This window comes from Thamnophis sirtalis, unplaced genomic scaffold, assembly GCF_051295495.1.
Source record: "Thamnophis sirtalis isolate CommonGarterSnake01/CBP01778 unplaced genomic scaffold, rThaSir2_p1.2 scaffold_15, whole genome shotgun sequence".
Taxonomy (NCBI): Eukaryota; Metazoa; Chordata; class Lepidosauria; order Squamata; family Natricidae; genus Thamnophis; species Thamnophis sirtalis.
Window position 1 is genome coordinate 37,359,226 of NW_028261395.1, and position 13,338 is coordinate 37,372,563.

At 48.5% G+C, this 13,338-nt stretch overlaps 1 protein-coding gene across 1 annotated transcript; it reads right to left on the reverse strand.

Annotated features, from left to right (window-relative positions):
- Positions 1-310: 310 nt before the first annotated feature.
- Positions 311-11,648, reverse strand: SLC66A1 (solute carrier family 66 member 1). The gene is made up of 8 exons (XM_087702130.1): positions 11,439-11,648; positions 7,827-8,078; positions 5,705-5,834; positions 5,128-5,215; positions 3,888-4,045; positions 2,584-2,676; positions 1,387-1,572; positions 311-674 (listed from the first exon to the last, which is right to left on the reverse strand). Exons 2-8 carry the CDS (start codon positions 7,997-7,999, stop codon positions 576-578), a joined length of 927 nt encoding a protein of 308 aa, XP_087558256.1. The 5' UTR covers positions 8,000-8,078; positions 11,439-11,648; the 3' UTR covers positions 311-575.
- Between the last annotated feature and the right edge of the window lie 1,690 nt (positions 11,649-13,338).

Sequence of the window (13,338 nt, forward strand, 5' to 3'; positions counted from 1 at the left end):
TTGCCAAAAAAAAAGGGGGGGGGCAGGCAGATAGGAGAGCTGAAGCCCACCCACCATTGCTTCAAGGGTGAGAGAAGGTATACAGGGATAAGCAAAGAACCAAATCCACTCCTGCTGGGGTGGTGGGGATATTTTTATTCATTTCGCCATGTCCACACACACACACACAAAAAAGCCTATTAGAAGGAATGCCCTCCCCCCTGGTGTGGAAAAAAAAGACACCCCCCCTCAGCCCTCCTCTGACTCTTCGAGCTTCAGTGAGGTCCAGGCAGCCGGCTGCTGTGCGTTCCCCCCCCCCCCCAAACACTTCTTTTTCATGAATTAAGAGTTTTCCCTTCGGAGGAATCCGAGGTGAGGCGGGGGAAATGTCATCGATAAAAGTTTGCTGTCAACGCAGAACAGAGTCTTCACGTTTCAATGTTCATTTTTCCATGAATTGAGAGGTAGGAAAGGATCTCTCTTAAGGTGTTTTTTTCCTAGAGTCCTAGAGAGAAAGGCCAGGTCTTTTATCGAAGAGTCCCAAAAAACCCACTGCTGGAATCCTAACGCAGCCACGCCCCCGATCCTGGCATCGTTCAGCTTTCCACAGAGTCCTCTTCTCTGCCCAAAAGAGCATCTCTCTCTTCCAGGACTGGCAGCTTCCTCCGACGATAGGCCAGGAATTGGAACGAAATCTGAAGGTGAAGAATTAAGGTTTGCTGCTTTTGGGACTCAAAACACCCACCCATTGGCTAACAAAGGCTAATAAAGCCTCAAGAAGGTCTTTTTTTAAAGGAGAGGGTTGAAATCTCTTCCTCCTCCGGACAAGAGTGGGGCCATGGCAGAAATGGGGCATAAACTTGCCTTACGTGGCTCAGCTGGCAAAGCAGAAATGATATTTTAATTAACGTGGTAGAGGCAGGCATTTCTCTCTGGGAACAATGAGAATATATGTGCTGGGGGGAAAACTCTGCACTGGCGTCAGAACACTGGGCTGGCTCGGCAGGGGGTAGGGGGGGATCCTCCTCCAACGCTCCCTCCCCTCTCCCCCCCATTCAATCTTGACACTATCGTTGACTGCAGTTCAGAAAGTCTCTGAATCAAAAGTTTGTGACACACTATTTTCCCCTCTCTGGGCACAATGAGAATATATCTGCTGAAATAAAACCTCCGCACCGGCAACAGGGAGGGCATCTGGCCAGTAAATACTCCGCTCCATTCAGTTTCCCAGACTCCACCGCACAAGGGATTATGAGGTCGTTAAAAAGATGATCCTGCTTGTCTCAGGACTATTTTTGCCCCCACCCACCCACCCAATCTTGACACTAGCGTTGACGGCAGTTCAGAAAGTCAAGTTTAAAAGCAGAAACAAGCCCCTCCCCGCCCCCGTTTTGCAGAAAAGGATACCACGACGTCGAGGGACAGAACCCCCAAGCTGCCAACCAGCCAGGGCAAGTGGTGGATCACGTAACTGGCTTCCGACTGCCCCGGATCCGGGTTTTTCATTAAGACGCTGAGACCATAAAGTGTATTTCCCAGCATGACCAGAGCGAAGAGAGAATAAGAGATTCCGGTAGTGCATTTCCTCTTGAACTGCAAAGAGAGAGAGAGAGAGAGGGATTTTAAAAGCTTCACGGAGGTTGCATTCAAGAGGCAGGCTCTGCATAGTATTCTGTAATTGGGATTTGATTATGAACATTGAGCCAGATTTTACTCGGTGACACTGTTCACTGGGCTCACGGCTAGCTTCAAACAAGCTTTGAAGTGGAGCAAGCATATGACATCTCCGTGTCTTAGACCAGATCAGGGCGTAGGAATAGCCTTAAAATCCCCCAGTTTTTCTTGCAACAGATCTCAGATAAGTCTGCCTTTAGCTAGGTTTGGCAATGGTACACTCGGGGATAGAAGTAACAAGAATATAATAGAAAATATGGAATGGAATGGTATAGAATAGAATATAATAGAAAATATGGAATGGAATTAAGAATGGAATGGAATAGAAAATATGGAATGGAATTAATGGAATGAAATAGAATAGAATAGAAAATATGGAATGGATTTAAGAGTGGAATGGAATAGAATAGAAAATATGGAATGGAATTAATAGAATGAAATAGAATAGAATAGAAAATATGGAATGGAATTAAGAATGGAATGGAATGAAATAATAGAAAATATGGAATGGAATTAATGAAATGGAATAAGAAAATATGGAATGGAATTAAGAATGGAATGAAATAGAATAGAATAGAATAGAAAATATGGAATGGAATGGTATAGAATAGAATAGAATAGAAAATATGGAATGGAATTAAGAATGGAATGGAATAGAAAATATGGAATGGAATTAATGGAATGAAATAGAATAGAATAGAAAATATGGAATGGAATCAAGAATGGAATGGAATGGAATAGAAAATATGGAATGGAATTAAGAATGGAATGGAATAGAAAATATGGAATGGAATGGAATAGAAAATAAAAGGGGTTTATCGGGACAAGGACGAGGCTTTGTGCTGCTGAGGAAGCCTAGGTCAGAACAATCTGCTCCCCAAAAGAGCCCCTCCCTTCCGCAGTGGGCCTTCCCCCTTCCGTAATGCTTACATTGGTGTAGATCTGAGGGACCCGAGAAAGCAGGTAGAGCACTGACGAAGTGGATCCGATCACAAAGCCGCAGATCTCCTTCTGGGTGAAAGGCTGTGGAAGGACAGAGAGGGTTACGGGATGCTGCGGACAGAACGTCCTAGCAGGCCTCGTGGGATCCAGGAGGAAAGAGGGTCGAAGTAATTTAACAGGAAACCTCACCACCAGGTGATTTAGTCCATGGCTTAATTTGGATAATCCTTTCTCCCTCCCTTGAATCCACCTGCTACTTCAAATTCAAACACTAATCTTTGTCTAGCATTCCTCCCACCCAAGGAGTAAACTTTTAACTTTAGAAAGCACTAGCTGTTAACCTGGCATTGCGATCTAACATTATAGATACAGTATAATTCATTCCTTTTCATTTCAGCTGTCCAGGCGTTCCAGAGTTATGCTGGAACACACACACACACACACACACACAGTATTAGGGGTGCCTTACCCCCACACTATTTGTTTCCAGAGAGTATATCATCTGTGTACCAAGTCATTTCAGCGGCCCAGGTGTTCCAGAGTTATGCTGGAACACACACAGACAGACATACACACAGTATTTGTTTCCAGAAAGTATGTCATCTGTCTACCAAGTCATTTCAGCGGCCCAGGCATTCCAGAGTTATGCTGGAACACACACACACACACACACACACACACACACACACACACACACACACACACTGAGAGGTGTTAGGGGTGCCTTACCCCCATAGCATTTGTTTCCAGAGAGTAAGTCATCTGTGTACCAAATCATTTCAGCGGCCCAGGCATTCCAGAGTTATGCTAGAGCACACATACACCGACACCTTCCCCCCCCCGAGGGATGTTAGGGATATCTTACCCCCACCGTATTTGTTTCCAGAGAGTGTGTACCACGTTTGGGGGATACACACAAACACCCATTTGTAGATAGATTATTAACTTGGGGGAGAATGTTTCCATGTGAAAATCAATTGGGGCATAACCAGGGGAGCCACAAAATGCATGTATCAATGCCAGCCAGGTCTTTTCACCCGGGGAATCTTTTGCTGGACAAGTTTCCTGTGGCCACTGGACATAGGGGCAAAACAGGGGTCTGTTGTTGGGGTCTCCAGGGAGAGAGGCAGAAGGGCCAGAGGCCAGCGCTTCTGTTAACTTTTAACGTCATCTCCAACTACTGCTAAACTTTACATCACCACCACCTTTCTCGACGGGATTTGAACCCAGGGCAGCCATTGGCGAGGACAGCGTGGTCTCTGCAAGGCGTTTTAAGGCCAGTTTTGCCTCACCTCCCAGCCTGGCGGAGAGTCCGCAGAGGATAAAAGTTTCCTGCTTTTGAACATCCTTCCGTCCCCCAGGTGAGGAGAGGCAGGCCCCCCCTGCCAGGCGGGCGTCAACGTCGCTCCCAGGACGGTGCAGGCGAAGACGGCGTTGATTGAAGCGGAAACTGAGGAAGGGAGAAACGTTGGATTAGGGGTTAAAAGTCTGTCTCGAGTCTTCTTCTTTTTCTGGTCTGTCCCAATCAAACAAAAAGGAGAAGCCGGTGACATCAGCATAAACTTTCCCTGGCAGCCGCTTCGCAAAGCAGAAATACGAGCCAAAAAACCCCCACAAGAATCATCGTCCTCTGCGGCAGGGGAGCGCTATCGCGCGCCATCTACCAGATCTCAACCTCTTTAGAGATCTGAAACGGAAAGAGATACGATCGAGGGGAGACCAGCTTTCGCGGTTCAAAATAAGTCACAGAAAGGGTGAGAAAAAGCTTTCGCCACAAAGAGCAGATGCCCCACACACCGTTTCAATTTTTGTTCGAAGGGGGCAGCAAGGATGTGTCTTCCCATGGCAACTTGGGAGAACCCAGATTTTGGGGGCACCAAGAACCTCAAATCCTCTTGAAAGAAAGATCGGCTTCCCGTTAAAACTACCGTATTTTTCGGAGTATAAGACGCATCCTTTTTCCTGAAAAAAGAGGCTGAAAATCTGGATGCGTCTTGTACATCGAATATTTAGCAGGGGGTTCTCTGCTAAACCCACCACTGACACACACACACACACACACACACACACACAGAAAGAGAAAGAAAGGAAGAAAGAAATAAAGAAAAAAAGAAAAAAAGAAAAAGTGAGAGAGATGAAAGAAAAAAAGGAAAAAGGGACAGAGAGGCAAAAGGAAGGAAAGAAAGAGAGAGAGAGAGACAGAAAGAAAACATGGCCGGCAAGCCACTCCCACAAAGGAGGCCACACCCACAGAGTAGGTTCAAAAATTTTTTGAAACCCACCACTGGTGTGCGTGAAGCTATCCTGCCCCATGTAATCACCTTGTTTTCAAGCAAAGTATGCATATGCACAAGGCCCGTGTAGGTATCCCGTCCTATGTAATCGCCTTGTTTTTGAGCGAAAGCCCACATTTTCAATTCTTGTTAAACTTTGTGACACCCCACTTCTGGAATGAAGCCCTGATTTTTGAACCTTGGGGATATTCCGTGGCGGAGTTTTATATCTCGCTCACATTAGCGGAGGTCAACTTACGGACTCTGTTTTGATTCTTGACTTTGTAGTAGACGTAGAGAGAAATCATGAACAAATCGGCCACCACGTAGTAAATGGCGGTGTATACCTGGGGAAGAGGAGAAGGAGAAGCTGAGGGGGAATTCTGGGATTAGTTAAGAGAACTCGGGAACTCTCGGCTTAATAACAGTAAAGGTAAACATTCCCCTCGCACATATGTGCTAGTCGTTCCTGACTCTAGGGGGCGGTGCTCATTTTCGTTTCAAAGCCAAAGAGCCAGCACTGTCCAAAGATGTCTCTGTGGTCATGTGGCCAGCATGACTCAATGCCGAAGGCGCACGGAACGCTGTTCCCTTCCCACCAAAGGTGGTTCCTATTTTTCTACTTGCATTTTTGACGTGCTTTCGAACTGCTAGGTTGGCAGAAGCTGGGACAAGTCACGGGAGCTCCCTCCGTTATGCAGCGTTAGGGATTCGAACCGCCAAACTTCTGATCGACACATAGCCACAACAATGATGGCTTTGGTCATCTTTCTCAGGGTCCAGGATTGGGACCAGGAGAACATTCCAGGTCAAACTGTTTTTTCTCTGTTTCTTACCTGTAGCGGCAGCTGATCCGCCAAGAAAGACCCCAGTAAGTTCAGCGAGTCACCTCCGAGCCATCCCAGAAGGAAGTAAACGGACAGGGCTTGGTCCATGATGCCAGTTTTACAGGCCAGGTAGAACTGACTGCGTGGAAAAGTGGAGGAAGAAAGAATTTAAAAAGGAAGCATCAGAGTCACCCCTGACCAGCAAATTATACCACTGATTGTGGGCTGGGGCCGATGGGAAAGGGAATCCGGGGTCCAATTATAAGAGAAGCGCATCCTTTATTGCAGTGTTTCTCAACCTTGGCAACTTGAAGATGTCCGGACTTCAACTCCCAGAATTCCCCAGCCAGCAAATGCTGGCTGGGGAATTCTGGGAGTTGAAGTCCGGACATCTTCAAGTTGTCAAGGTTGAGAAACACTGCTTTATTGTGTCATTCTGCATAGGATGAAGTTAAACCACCCAGAAGAGACTTTGGGGACGAAATTTCATTTATTTTTTTGCTGCAACTGATTGTGGCACAAACAGCTCGTGTGTTTCAAGAGGTTCCTGGAGGTGATATTTTAAAAGCCGCCCACAGTCAGGTGTGGCTGGGCATCTGGCCATTTCCTTTGCCTGAATCCCAGGAAATGAGTCATCTCCCGTTTTGTCATCCCCAATGGGCAGCCACTTATTTGTCAGTCAACCCAGGGAGGGAGGGAGGAAGGAAAGATGGGAATAGAAGGAAGATAGATGGGAATGGGGATGGAAGGAAGGAAAGGGGAAAGGAAGGAAGGAGAGATGGGAATAGGGTGGGACGGAGGAAGGAGAGAGATGGGAATGGGGAGGGAGGAAGAGGAAGGAAGGAAGGAAAGAAAAAGATGGGAATGGGGAGGGAGGAAAGGAAGGAAGCGATAGGAATAGGGAGGGATGGGGAAAGGAGAGAGATGAGAATGGGGAGGGAGTGGGAGGAATGAAGGAAAGAAAGAAGAAAAGATGGGAATGGGGAGGGAGGGAAGAGATGGGAATAGGAACGGAGGAAGGAAGGCAGAGGAAGGGAGGGAGGAATGAAGGAAGAAAAAATGGGAATAGGGAGGAAGGAAGGGAAAGAGGAAGGAAAGATAGGGGAGGGAGGGAGATGAGAATGAGGAGGGAGGAAGTAAGGATGGGAATGGGGAGAGAAAGAGGAAAGGAAGGAAAGGAAGGAAGGAGAGATGGGAATAGGGAGAGACGGAGGAAGGGGAATGAGGGAGGGAGGAAGAAATGAAAGAAGAAAAGATGGGAATGGGGAGGGAGGGAAGAGATGGAAACAGGAATGGAGGAAGGAAGGCAGAGGAAGGGAGGGAGGAATGAAGGAAGAAAAAATGGGAATAGGGAGGAAGGAAGGGAAAGAGGAAGGAAAGATAGGGGAGGGAGGGAGATGAGAATGAGGAGGGAGGAAGTAAGGATGGGAATGGGGAGAGAAAGAGGAGAGAAAGGAAAGGAAGGAAAGAGAGATGGGAATAGGGAGAGACGGAGGAAGGGGAATGAGGGAGGGAGGAAGAAATGAAAGAAGAAAAGATGGGAATGGGGGAAGGAAGGGAAAGAAGAAGGAAAGATAGGAATGGGGATGGAGGGAGGGAGATGAGAATGGGGAGGGAAGGAGGAAGGAAGGAAAGATAGGAATGGGGAGAGAAAGAGGAAAGGAAGGAAGGAGAGATGGGAATAGGGAGAGACGGAGGAAGGAGGAGGAGGAAGGGAGGAAGAAATGAAAGAAGAAAAGATGGGAATAGGGAGGAAGGAAGGGAAAGAAGGATGGGAATGGGGATGGAGGGAGGGAGATGAGAATGGGGGGGAGGAAGGAAGTAAAGATGGGAATGGGGAGAGAAAGAGGAAAGGAAGGAAGAAGAGATGGGAATAGGGAGAGACGGAAGAAGGGGGAGGAGGGATGGAGGAAGGAATGAAAGAAGAAAAGATGGGAATAGGGAGGAAGGAAGGGAAAGAAGAAGGAAAGATGGGGCTGGGGAGGAAAGGAAGGAAGGAGAGATGGAATAGGGAGAGACGGAGGAAGGAGGAGGAGGAAGGAAGGAGCCAGCCAACTGGCACCCCTAGCACAAAACTCCCAAAACTTCCTACTGGTCCAGGGTGAAGGTTCCCCCCTCCTCGTTTACTTACGGGAAGGAAGCCCCAGCAAAACAGGCGATGGAGACCAGGCCCAGCACCACGCTGGTGATGTCCCAGCCATCCTGAGCGCACTCGTGGAAGACGGACAGGATCCACTCCGAACCGTTGACGCAATCCGAGGCGTTCCCACTGGAAAAGCTGAATTTGTGAGGATGAGCAAACATGGCCGGCCTCAGGCAAGGGAATGAGCCACTGGGAGTCACTGGGAATGCAAAACAGGCCTTCCCATAGTGAACTGGGAACCTGTAAAGGAAGACGAGAGATGGGGGTCTCTGGGATTTGCTGACCCTCAGATCAAAATGTGGAATAGCAAAACAAAAGCAACAACCCCAAAAAGGGTGAAAATTGATCTTTTAAAAATGAAACACGCATCTTCCTTCCATTCTTTTCCCTGGGGTATTTAAGTCGCTCCTGGAACAGAACTTTGCGTGAAGAATAAAATATAAACAACACTGGCCGCCACCTAAACTGAAGAAGTTCCCCAGCCTGGTAACGAGACGTCCGTAAACCAACCCACAAGCTCTGAGAACCAACCTTCGCCCTCCTCCTCCTACTACCCCCTTGCTACAGACATTCACCACTATTGCAAAATAAACAATCTGGTCCCTTCTGTTAAAATTTAAGTCGTTTTGCAAACCGGTTGCGAATAAATATTGGGATTCCCAGTTTTCCTCCGGCTCCCATTCCAATATTTCAAAGACCAAGTGACTTTATTGACTTCACCGGAAACCCCCATGTTCAGGGGCAGTATATCTGAGGCTAGTCTGAAAGACAGCTGTTAACTTTTCACCATGGAGGTACAGTATATGGCAGAAGTGAGTAGTGGGTTTGAAGAGAGGGGGGGCTCTAGATGCCCTCAGGGTGCCTTGCGAGGATTTTCAGCCAGGAAGGAACGGGGTTTAAGGACAGAAGGCCCCCCTCTAGATGACCTCGGGGTGCCTCTCAAAGAGCCTGCTTTTCGGCCAGGAATGAATGGGGTTTAATGAGAGAGGGAGCTACCTCTTTTTTTTCCCCTTTAACTTTTTATTTTATTTATACAAACTTCACATCTTTGCAACACATTACACTTCTTTTACACATCTGTTGTGATTCTTTTATCTGTACATATAAGTTCTTGTATAACTAACTTTATATATACACGTGCATTTATATTATTTCATACATCTTTTTTCTTCATTCTATATACAACATTCTATATCAGTATTTCTCAATCTTGGCAACTTGAAGATGTCTGGATTTCAACTCCCAGAATTCCCCAGCCAGCGAATGCTGGCTGGGGAATTCTGGGAGTTGAAGTCCGGACATCTTCAAGTTGCCAAGATTGAGAAACACTGTTCTATATATTCTATGATTACATTTGACTCATTTTGTATCCATTTCCTATTATTTATTTGCTACGGTCTATTTCGTATTTCTATTTTTTAAACATTTTCTGGTTTTGTGGTTGCTTTTTAATTTGTTGATCTTTCTTCCTTTCTTTTTTGCTCCCTCTAGATGCCCTCGGGGTGCCTCACATTTTGTATATATTTAAGGATATCTTTTCATGGGACAGCACTAAAGAAGTGACCCTTGGCTACAATGTAGAGTAGTGAGTACACAGCTTGTATAACAGTGTAAGTGTGCTGTCTGCTCAAAATAATGCCACACACAGCCATTCATGTCTAAACTGCTGGCAACAAATACTTAAACATTTACCAAATACCAAACAAGGAATGATATAATCTGTTTAGAGCTAGCCTAGGAAAGAGGAGTTAAAGCTCAAATGAAAGATGATACTAACTTTTTTAAAGTTTATTTTAGTATATCTTTGTTAAAGACTTATACCCTGTATTGGTTCTGGGAAGTCGGGGTGGGGGGGGGAAGGTTGGGGGGTTGGGGGGGAAGGTAGGGGGAGGGAGGTAAACATTTGTAAAAGTTTTTTTTCCAAAAAATTTCAATAAAAAAAACATTTACCAAATATGAGGGGGGGGGTGTAATCACTTATTTGCAGGGTGGGGGGAAAAAGGGGTCCTGGGCTGGGGACACCTCCCCCTCCCCCTTTGCTGTGACTCATCTAGATGATCTCATGTGATCCCAAGCAGCAGCTGACCAGGGGGACACCTCCCCCTCCCCCTTTGCTGTGACTCATCTAGATGATCTCATGTGATCCCAAGCAGCAGCTGACCAGGCAGGCAGCAGTCAAATCTTATCAGCACTTCCCAGGTTCAAACAGCTTACCCAGCAGCTTAGCCTCCCCTTCCTGGAAGACTTTGGTCTAAGCACTGGCTCAAGACCCCCTCCTCAAAATATGCTTACCAAGGAAGTCTCTCCTCCCCACCCCACAATTTTCTACAGCCGGTGGGAAAAATAGATCAAGGTTAACAGCAGACAGAACAAAGCTTTTGATGATTCATCAGTGCGTAGAAAGGGAAGAGTTCAAGATTGGCCAAGAATGATTATTTCTTTTGCTTTCGAAATCGTCCCGAAAAGACCTCGTTTTTGTTCCAGCTGAAAAGACAAACCACGGATAAACCAGAAAGGCTGGGATTCTGTGGTCTGTTTAAGACCCTGAACTAGCCAAAATTAAGCCAGTTAGTGGGAAAAGACCGACTACCTTGTTATAAGGTTGAAAAGCTTTTTTTATTTTGAAATATTTTCTATTGTTTTCTATCATACCTTCCGTTTCTATGTTGAATAGTGTGTTCTCTAGGTGTCAAAGGGGTTAATATACAAACATCGTCATTATAATCATCTCTCTCTCATCTATCTATCCATCTCTCCCTCAATCGCTCTATCATCCCTCTATTTATCATCTCTCTCATATCTATCTATCTATCTATCTATCTATCTATCTATCTATCTATCATCTATCATTCCCTCAATCGCTCTATCATACCTCTATCTATCATCTATCAATCTATCATCTCTATCATCTCTCTCATATCTATCTATCAATCTATCTATCTATCTATCTATCTATCTATCTATCTATCTATCTATCTATCTATCTATCTATCATCTATCTATCTATCTATCATCTATCTATCTATCTATCATCTACCTACCTACCTACCTACCTACCTACCTACCTACCTACCTACCTACCTACCTACCTACCTACCTACCTACCAATATGCGATAATACATAAACAAATATACGATATTTGAAAAGCTTTTTTGAGTGTGGGCTTCCTAATTTCAGCAGCCCAGAGACTTTGGGAGGGGGAGGGGTTGGGCCTTCCAATTTGGAACTGGAGAAAGGCCAGGGAGGGTCTTCTATGTCCCCACCTCCCTCTCCCCACGTTTAGAGATGCTCAGACTTCAAGATGGGGACGCCAGACAAAGCAAGGATCCCGGTTTCCCACGGGAAACTTGAGATGGGGGGGTCTCTTTCCCCCTCCCCCTCCCCCGCCTTCCTCGGCGGAGGGAATCCCCCCACGCCCCTTCCCCATTCATTGCCTGGCGTGTAAGGCTGGCCTGGGCTTCGCCTCCCCTTTACCGGGGCTCAAGGGCAGCATCCCTCACCTGCCCAGGTGTGTGTTCAGCCAGGTGTGCTCAGGTTCTTTCCCGGGTGGGGGGTTTATTTGGGGGGGAAAGGTTGGAAAAGCGGCGCGTCCGACTCACCGGCCCTTTGGCGGGTGGGGGGGTCCGCGATCCCCCCTCCCTAGCAGCTCCTCTCACTCCCTCCTGCCTTGTGGGGTGTTGGGCGGGGACACCCCGGATTCGCAGCCGGGTTGCCCGGGGAGGCTTTGCGAGGTTGCGGGTTGTTGTTTTGGGCTGCCTCTTTTCTTCGCGACCGGCAGCTAAGCCGGAGCCCCGCCCGCTGCTGACTCGGACGGGAGGCTCAGCTGATCGCCGCCGGCTCCGCCTTGCGGGGCGGAACTGGGCTGGCTGGGCAGTGGGTGAGGGGGGATCCTCCTCCAACGCCCCCTCCCCTCCCCCCCCATTTGCAGGCGCCCCTCCTCTAGCAGGCTCTTCTTCCACCTCCCCACCCGCCTGGTTAAAAGGGGGGGGTCCTTAGCTGCTCCCCCCCCAACCCCTCTGCTGAGTTTCGGCCAGGAAGGAGGGGGGGGCTCTAGATGCCCTCGGGGTGCCTCTCAAAGACCTTGCTTTTCAGCCAGGAAGGAGCGGGGTTTCAGAAGAGAGGGGGCTCCCTCTAGTCTAGATGCCCTCGGGGTGCCTCTCAAGGACACTGCTTTTCAGCCAGGAAGGAGTGGGGTTTAAAGAGAGAGGGGGGCTTCTAGATGCCCTCGGGGTGCCTCTCAAGGACCCTCCTGAGTTTCGGCCAGGAAGGAGCGGGGTTTAAGGAGAGAGGGGCCTCCTTCTAGTCTAGATGCCCTCGGGGTGCCTCTCAAAGACCTTGCTTTTCAGCCAGGAAGGAGCGGGGTTTCAGAAGAGAGGGGGCTCCCTCTAGTCTAGATGCCCTCGGGGTGCCTCTCAAGGACACTGCTTTTCAGCCAGGAAGGAGTGGGTTTTAAAGAGAGGGGGGCTTCTAGATGCCCTCGGGGTGCCTCTCAAGGACCCTCCTGAGTTTCGGCCAGGAAGGAGCGGGGTTTAAGGAGAGAGGGGCCTCCTTCTAGTCTAGATGCACTCGGTGTGCCTCTCAAAGACCCTGCTTCTCAGCCAGGAAGGAGCGGGGTTTAAAGAGAGGAGGGGCTTCTAGATGCCCTCGGGGTGCCTCTCAAAGACCCTGCTTTTCAGCCAGGAAGGAGCGGAGTTTAAAGGGAGGAGGGGCTTCTAGATGCCCTCGGGGTGCCTCTCAAAGACCCTGCTTTTCAGCCAGGAAGGAGTGGAGTTTAAAGGGAGGAGGGGCTTCTAGATGCCCTCGGGGTGCCTCTCAAAGACCCTGCTTTTCAGCCAGGAAGGAGCGGAGTTTAAAGGGAGGAGGGGCTTCTAGATGCCCTCGGGGTGCCTCTCAAAGACCCTGCTTTTCAGCCAGGAAGGAGCGGAGTTTAAAGGGAGGAGGGGCTTCTAGATGCCCTCGGGGTGCCTCTCAAAGACCCTGCTTTTCAGCCAGGAAGGAGCGGAGTTTAAAGGGAGGAGGGGCTTCTAGATGCCCTCGGGGTGCCTCTCAAAGACCCTGCTTTTCAGCCAGGAAGGAGCGGAGTTTAAAGGGAGGAGGGGCTTCTAGATGCCCTCGGGGTGCCTCTCAAAGACCCTGCTTTTCAGCCAGGAAGGAGCGGGGTTTAAAGAGAGAGGGGGGCTTCTAGATGCCCTCGGGGTGCATCTCAAAGACCCTGCTTTTCAGTCAGGAAGGAGCGGGGGTTTAAAGAGAGGGGGGCCCTTCTAGATGCCCTCGGGGTGCATCTCAAGGACCCTGTCGTGTTTCGGCCAGGAAGGAGCGGGGTTTAAGGATCAACCAATCAGAATAGAGCTGGCAAGGGGCATTGGAGGTCTTCTAGCCCATCCCCCTGCCCCAACGAGTGAAGTCACCCCCTCTAGATGCCCTCGGGGTGCCTCTCAAAGCCCCCGCTCCGCTTTCCTTCCTTTAGTGGGTTGAGTTCCGGGCTTTGGAGGCGGCGCC